The 8,625-nt window shown below is 41.5% G+C and overlaps 1 protein-coding gene across 1 annotated transcript in view; it reads left to right on the top strand.

The window, feature by feature from the left end:
• The first annotated feature begins 5,941 nt into the window (after positions 1-5,941).
• Lmod3 (leiomodin 3) overlaps positions 5,942-8,625 on the top strand; it is a 14,906-nt gene continuing 12,222 nt past the window's right edge. Inside the window, exon 1 of the mRNA XM_028773116.1 lies at positions 5,942-6,417. Coding sequence (XP_028628949.1) covers positions 6,124-6,417 — 294 coding nt within the window. The 5' untranslated portion in view covers positions 5,942-6,123. The remainder of the gene's footprint in view (positions 6,418-8,625) is intronic.

Genomic DNA, 8,625 nt, shown 5'->3' with positions numbered 1-8,625 from the left:
ACTAGGATCAGTGGAGGATGAAAAACTTCAGAAAGGAAATGGACCAAGAAGGATGTGTTGCCTTCCTCGGCCATTTGCACTTCTTGTATGTTAGGAGGACTCACAAATGCTTGTATAAGTATCATGTATGTGTTTTAGAGAGGATAGCATGAAGAAGAGATCCTTCTATCAGTCTTGAGCAGTATGTGTTAGATATTTGGCACAGCTAATAGCAAATGCTCATTAAGTTACTGCTGATTTTGTCATAAGGGTTTTCCAAGTATTCTACAAAGTATGGGGTGGGTGGGTGTGTGTCCAACTTTTTGACACTAAGACTCTGTTGTGACATACGGTTTACACTGAAGACCTGCATAATTGAGCTAGGAACAATCACAGAAAGATTCATAATATCTTAAGTAATTCTATCCGTTGTATTGGGTTCCATTCAATTGCTATTCTGTGGTTATGTAGGCAGCGGGGCTGCAGGTTAAAAATGCCTAGAGGGGAAGGATTGACTGGTGATTGGCAGTAACAGTTCTGTGGGGTAGGTGCCCAGTTCTAGACAAGGACTTGAGAGAAATGCAAGTTTTTGAGATCAGGGAGGGCGTTGCGAAGGAGATGACCTCAGTGAAAGATGAAGATAAATAAATAAATAAATAAATAAATAAATAAATATTGCTCCATCCAGAAAGTTGGGGTGAGGAAGAGGAGCTCTAAACTTTGGCAAAATATGCCACAGGGATTGATGAGAATTGCACAGGAGGAAAGCATTGGACCCAGATCCTGCAGGACTCTAGAACACACGCATACATGCACACATGTACACACATACTAATGCACATGTGAGCGCTTCAGGTTGATCAAAAGCCAGGAATCCTATAGCCTCACATCACAGAAGAATCATGACATTTCAGAGTACAGATGTGTGTCCTGAGGAAGGCCTTTGTTATGTTTGTTCCTCTAGTGAAGTTTCCCTTCAGCTTCCATAGCCAAGTGTCCATTTCCTGTGCAGCTTTCCAGATTTACTAAATCCATTTTCAAGTAAATGCGTGTATATATATATTTAAATTATTATTTTTTACACAAATGCAGATTACCTATATTAATCTCTTATAGAGATAAGCCACCATGTATCTAATCTTTCTTTTCCTAATTTATTTAAAAACTATTAGATCATCTCAGATGTAGAGAATAGACAGCACGTGGTTTTCTTTGGTGTGGTTTTCCCTCCCTTACTCCCTTATTTCAGTTTTCTTTCTCTCCTTTCCCCCTCCTACTCTTCTCCCCCACCCCTCCCTCAATCTGTCTCTCTTCCATTAAAATTAGATGCACTCCTCTTCTGTGACAGGGGAGGTGGAGTAGGGGGTGGATAGGGGTGGCAGTACGGGGCATATAGCAAATGCTGCAATCACTAAAGGTCAGAGCTCTAGGAGGGAACATTGTGGGGTTTTAAAGCTTTATTTGTGGCTGACACAATGAAAGGCCCAAGACCTCCAACACCTCCAAAATGCTACATTCCTTCGTTACTAAGGACTATCTGAAGGCAAGTGGCTTCATTCGTCTCTGGTTTTTATTCTTGTCTGTCCTCAAATTTGACCAATGTGCTTTCTGAGCAGTAGCCAAAGTGACCTTCAGAAAGCATAAACCACAGTATGTTCCATGTAAAATCCTTTGCTGGTTCCCAGTGATGCTTAGAATGAACAACTTAGCCCTGGTCATAAAGACACCCTCCCTGGCTCTGCCTTCCTGTCTCCAAATCTTCCATGCCCAACAGTGTTCAGTCATGTGAGGCTTAGGTCACCTCACATTCCAAGAGCTGTCCTGCCTGACTTTGCACATGCCATTCCACTACTTTCCCCAGGTCTATGCTTATCAGATTCCCCTTCCTAGGGGGACTCATTCTCCACTGCTGTTTTCTAGCATAGAGAATCCATCTTCCTTAGCATTTCATGCAACCAGAAATGGTTGCCACTGTCTCCCTCACTAGAAAACGATGACTTTCCCTGTCTCAATTTCTGCCACATTCCTAGCTACCTAACATAGTGCATGGCACAAAGAAGTCCCTCACCAAACATCATGTCTTAAGCTATGTAAGCCTGGACTTTTGGATACGTGCTTGGCCCTTGCCCTGGGATTCCTAGGTCCAGGACAGTGTCAATCATTTCTGGTTGCATTAAAGTCTAAGAGATGAGCACAGACCTGTGAAAAGCAATGGGTGAAGAATGAGCAAAGTCTTTGAGGCAGGTAAAATCTTGGGTTGGGCTGTTCTAGATTTACACATCAGAATCACCAGAGGATGTCCCCCGCACCCCAAAAAGCACAGATTCCAAGACCCAACTTTGAGAATTCTGGTTCAGCATCTTCTAATAAAGAGTCAATTTCCTTTCTTCCGATCCAGAGTCAGTTGATCTGTGACCTGTTGGGCCATGCAGGTGACGTCCCTACAGGTAGCTACCTGCTTTTGTGGTCATATTGGATGCTGAGGTGGGAAGCTGCTGAGGTGACTGCTGTAAACACCATGAAGAGCAAATGCAGCTAACTCATCTCAGTGTCAAACTAATCAGACCCACAAAACCCTCTCTGTCAGCAGGAGGATAAGGTGCTCTGGAAAGCATCTGAGAGAGATGTAGTCACTTCCTGCTCATGGGAGATGCTGTCAGAGGAATCAGGGCTCCTTGTAGTAATAATCTTTAATCAATCAGCTTGGTCATCAGAGGCATCAGAACAAGTGGCATACCTCAGGACCAAACGATAATCTGAAAGAATTCAGATTGTCTTTCTCAAGAGGGTTTCATATCTTCATTTCAATGCTAACCTTCTATGTCCTTTATAGGCAATTGCATCTAAAAGGCTCTTGGCTGCTTTCTGTAAAATTGCCAAGATTTTTAAAGCCTCTTGTTCATGGCTGTCAATACAATGTTTTTTTTTTTCATGGAAGCATTTTTTTAAATGTCTTATTAATGTTTTATATTTTATATCTTGTTCTTGGTTTTCCTTAACTGTTTCTGTGGCTGCTGCTGAAATATGACACACTGTGTTGTTTCAGGAGATAATGACTAGTGGGGGAAAGCACACACATGCTCAGATGCATCTTTTTTCTAAAATTTTTTATCTATTGATTTGCTGACTCTGGACAAAGAACTCTGGAGCATGGAGGTGTGTGTGTGTGTGTGTGTGTGTGTGTGTGTCTGTCTGTCTGTCTGTGTGTCTGTGTGTATACATATATGTCATAGGGTTTTATTGCTGTGAAGAGACACCATGACCAAGGCAACTCTTATAAAGGACAACATTTAATTGGGGCTGGCTTACAGTTTCAGAGGTTCAGTCCATTTTCATCATGGTGGGAAGTATGGCAATGTGCACTCAGACTTAGTGTTGGAGAAGCCAAGAGATCTATATCTTGATCTGAAGGCAGCCAGAAGAAGGCTGTCTTCTGCACTGGGTGGAGCTTGAGCACTAGGAGACCTCAAAGCCTGCTTACACAGTGACACTCTTTCTCCAACAAGGCCACACCTAATAGTGTCACTTCCCATGGGCCAAGCATATTCCATATTCAAACAACCACAACATACCTACATAGGTATGTGTGTGTGTATATATATGTGTGTGTGTGTGTGTGTGTGTGTGTGTGTAAGAGGCATAGTAACATGTGCATATCATTTACCATGGAATAATACTAAGAGGACCATTTAGGCATTCACATGAAATGTATTTAGTTTTTCATATTTTTTGATCCTGCAATTTGACTTCTTAGAATTTATCCAACTTAACTTAAGCAAATCAACTTGGGTACATACAAATATGTAGCTAGTAAGATGTTCATTGAAGACCTGTTTGTACTTCTGAGAAATAGAAACAGTTTTAGATAGGTAGCAATTAAGGATTGGTTACATGAACTATGTACTTTATTAACTATAGCTCCTTACAGGGAGATCTTAAAAATTATGTGGCTCGGGCTGGAGAGATGGCTCAGTGGTTAAGAGCACTGACTGCTGCTCTTCCAGAGGTCATGAGTTCAATTCCCAGCAACCACATGGTGGCTCACAACCATCTGTAATAGGATCCGATGCCCTCTTCTGGTGTGTCTGAAGACAGGTACAGTGTACTTACATACATGAAATAAATAAATCTTTAAAAAAAAATTATGTGGCTCTAGAATATATAATTGCCTGAAAAGTAATCTGATTTGAGCAACAAGAAAACACAGAGAGCAGACTGGATATGGTGGTGTTGGCCTGTAATCACGACACTTGGGTGTCAGAGGCATGAGGATAGCTGCAAGCTCAAGACCAGCCATACCTCAAAGTGAGTTCCAAAGCTACATAACAAAACTCTATATCAAAATCAAACAATAAACCTAAGAACACAGGGCTAGGGGTGTGGCCAAGGGCAGAGTTGACTTCCAAGGTCAAATTGCCAAAGGCTGTAAAGATGGCACAATGGTCCGGAGTTCCTGTTTCTAAACGAATGACTGACATAAGCCAGAGTGCTCACTGCAGTTGCTCTCAACAGGGAAATAAGGTGAAAAGTTTATTTCCTTTCTCGCTCTGTATATAATATTCCAGTGTGTACAAAAATATCTAAATTTCCGAGTAAAGAGTTGCAAAATTCAGAATTTGACAATAGTTACCCTGCCTTTAATGCCAGTACTCGGGAGGCAGAGGCAGGCAGAGCTCTTGAGTTCAAGTCCAGCCTGGTCTACAGAATGAGTTCCAGGACAGCCAGGGCTACACAGAAAGACTCTGTCTCTGGAAAAAAAATATAAAAATATATCTAAAATATATAAAAATATAATGTTGACGCCTTTCCCCAGCTCAGCCCTTCAAACACCCATGCCCCTTCCTAAAAGCACTTGAAATGTTTGGTTTCTTATTTATTTTTTAATAATCTACCTCACTGATATTTTTATATTTATCTACTTGGGGGGATGGGTTGTGTTTGAAACAGGGTCTTTCTACATAGCCCTCACTGGCCTGGAACTTGCTATGTAAAGCAGACTGACCTTGAACTCACGGAGATCGGCCTGCCTCTGCCTGCTGAGCACTGAGACTAAAGGATGCATGCAGAACCCCTTCAGCTCTTATCTTTATTGACATACATTCGTTTTACTTATTGTCTCAAAAATATCCTGTCATGCTCACTGTTTTAGAGCTTTCTGCAGGCAATTAATGTATAAAATTGTGCTTTCATCTTCGTGGAAGTATATCTGAAGGATACACCTCAAAAAGTAGAGTTGCTGGGTTAACATAAATATATATTAGCAATTTGAAAAAAAATTAGTGTCTCTCCCCCACAGGTTACAAAAAAAAATTTCTTTGCACGGCCCTTTTTGCCCAGTATTTCAACAGTATGATTTTTAAAAAAATTCTCTTCAGATCCATCTTGATTTAGATAGGTTTGATAAACACTTACTGAAGACATAACTGGTTTAAAAGCCCTCACGTGGCCCCTCCCCCTTACGTGGAAAGTCAGGGCCTTGTTATCCCCATCTGTCAGGTCACAGGATCTAGATGCAGATAAGAGCAGCTTGCACCGGTTCACTTACACAGGGGTGAATACCACAGCAAGACCTGAGCTGTTCCCTTCGGTGGCAGGGCTTCCAGAGCCTGCTGGAGAGAACAGGCAAAGCCCAGCTCACCTTCCACTTTCAAGGGAGGCTTCTGTTCCAGGAGAAACTGCATTGGCTGGCTGGATTCTCATTCTGATGTTTTGTGAGTTGTTTAAATGTGGGCTGCATGGAATCGGACCCTGGGGTGGGAGGGCTTTAGAAAAGAATGCATTTGATTCCTGCAGGGATTCCGTAGACTGGCTACTTGCTGTCCGGCACAGCAGCTGTACTGAAATGTCAGGTGGATTTGTACAGATGACTCAAGTTGCCAAAAAGGGAGTCATGTAGTAGTTCCACGACTTGACTCTGCCCAGAAAACCTTGCTTAATATAGATCCCACATGAACTGAGCTACAGTCTCTCCCAGCAGCTCACACAATACCACTGAGTGAGAAAATCTCCCAAGGGTGGGTTGGCCTAAGATATTTGTTAATGAGAAGACATTGAGGTGTTTGCATACTGATTCCTTTTTTGAAAAAAAATATTGGATTGTTTCTTCTTTTCTGGTGATCTAGAAACAGATAGAAAAAGTGAACGATGTCGGAGCACAGCAGGAATTCAGAGCAAGAAGACACCCTTAGCGAGGAGCTTGATGAAGACGAAATCTTGGCCAACTTATCCCCTGAAGAGCTGAAGGAGCTGCAGTCAGAGATGGAAGTCATGGCCCCTGACCCCCACCTTCCTGTGGGGATGATCCAAAAAGATCAAACTGACAAGGCTCCTACAGGAAACTTTGACCATAAGTCTCTCGTCGATTACATGTATTTGCAAAAGGCGTCTAGACGCATGCTGGAAGATGAACGAGTTCCTGTCAGTTTTGTGCAGTCTGAGGTAACCAGGGATCTGTGTGGGGACACAAATGGCTGCCGGGCCTGGGCTGGCAGGGACGGTTTGGAATTGTGATTTCTCAAGACCACACTGTGTGGCTCTGTTTTGGATTTTGCTACATCTAAATTAAATCATAATACTAAGTTCTCTCTCAGACTGTAACTCTCTGAAAAGTGATATAATTGCAAGGGGGAAAGTTGACAAAGTCTTATCAGTGTTTCTCTTTCAACATTGGCACAGGGGTCTCTATGTGGAGTCTGTGGTCAGTAACCCTGATATGCAATGATTTAACTCAGAAACAGCTCTTCTGAATTTTTTTTTTTTTTGGTTTCTCCTTCTGAGAAGCTCATCCAAACTCTACTCCCCATTTCTCCAGCCTATTTATGCACATACAATATTTTTTTACATATAATGTCAAAGATTCCCCACTTCTGAGGAAATCCTGCCATACACACTAAACCAAAACCAAGCCTGAAAATGTGGTCACATTGTACATTGGGCATCAGTGTTGACATCTGAAAATTGACGTCTAAGAATGTGCCTTCAAGATAGTCCTCTCTTGAGACACTTTTATCTAAAAACTAGAGCTGGCATGAGCTTTGCAAAGCTACTATGTATAAAGCACAGTTAAAATTGTAATTACATTTTATTATTAGTTGTTCGTGTATGTGTGTGTGTGTGTGCATGTGTGTGTGTGTGTGTGTGTGTAGGTCATAGGTGGCGGCAGGTACCTTTACCTGAAAAGCCATCTTGATGGTTCTTAAAGGCAAAGTGTAATGTTGCACTTAAAAATAACTTAGAAAAAAGACAGATGAAAGTATGGTTTGTTCCAACCCACCTGCTAGGTATATCTTGTCACATTGGTGCAATAGAAGACAGTAGTAAACATTAAGCAGGAACTGGCATTCAGGAAATAAATCTCAGGCTTTATCAGACCAGAGCTTACCACGTCCTTTGCAAACCTCTTACAATTGCACGTCTGTGAGTTCGAAGACAATTCCACACAAAGACCAGTCTTAGAGGACTACAGAACCAATGCTTTTGTTTCTTTCCTTGGTGTGCATTGAACAGCTTGATGATTGGCTCCCCCTGCTGGGACAAATGAGGCAGGCGATGTTACAGAAGGTAGTTAAGGACAATGTTGTCAACTGTCAGATCTAAGGGGCCATGAGCATTAAGTTCTTGCTCAGAATACTGTGTGTCAGTCTTCTCCTCTAGTTGGGAATTACACCTGCAAGATGCACAGATGTACACAAAGTGGAGTAATCGAGTCAGGAGAAGCTAGTAAACAGTGATCTGCCTTTCCCTTCCCAGACACAGCAGAGTTGTAAATCTCACCCTAATCCTGTTCCATTTTAAGGCTGGCTCTTCCCTCAAGGCGCTTTGCTTCAGAGACTAGTGAGTAATGAAGGTGGTTTTCCCAGAGCCGGGATGCAAACCAAGATTTTAAAAACACACTCCAGATTATCAGAGTTCTCTCGTTTCCCTGCACCAAGTTACCATCTCATAGGCTCAGGAAATGCAACGTCGTGCATGCCTATGAGAGCCACGGATACTTTAGGAAGGATATAAGGAATATTTTTTTGAGACAGATTTCTCTCTGTAGCCTTGGCTGTCTTGGAACTCACTCTGTAGATGAGGCTGGCCTCAAATTCACAGAGATCCACCTGCCTCTGACTCCTGAATTAAAGGATAATAAACTGCTATTAAAGGCATGTACCACCAGAGCCCAGCAGGAAGCTATTTTCTAACACAGCTCTGGGGAGTACAAACACTCCCTTTCAACTACACATGAAACAAAGGTTTTGATACAAGGATTTAAAAATCTGTATCATTTCCAAATATGTTTTAACAACCATCTTTAAAAGTGTAGAGCCTAACCCTAATCCTAATAGACTAAAATTAACTAGCTTTTATTTTAATGCACTTGGTCTTGTGTATCCTCAGGGACTCCATCCTTGAATTCAATGAATTATGAACTGAAAACACTAAAAAAGATTTATTTATTTATTTGCCATGTGGACTGGATACATACAGATTTTTTTTAATTTTTTAAAAACAAAACAGTGTCCCTGTTTACGTTACTTGTAGTAGCTATTAGGTGGTCTAGAGACAGTGTAAAATGTCCTTGTATGGACAGGTGGGTGTGCAGTATAGAAATGTGTATATATATATATATATATATATATATATATATATATATATATATAT

This window comes from Grammomys surdaster, unplaced genomic scaffold (assembly GCF_004785775.1).
Source record: "Grammomys surdaster isolate TR1022 unplaced genomic scaffold, NIH_TR_1.0 220, whole genome shotgun sequence".
Lineage (NCBI taxonomy): Eukaryota > Metazoa > Chordata > Mammalia > Rodentia > Muridae > Grammomys > Grammomys surdaster.
This window is presented reverse-complemented; position numbering and strand designations above follow the sequence as displayed.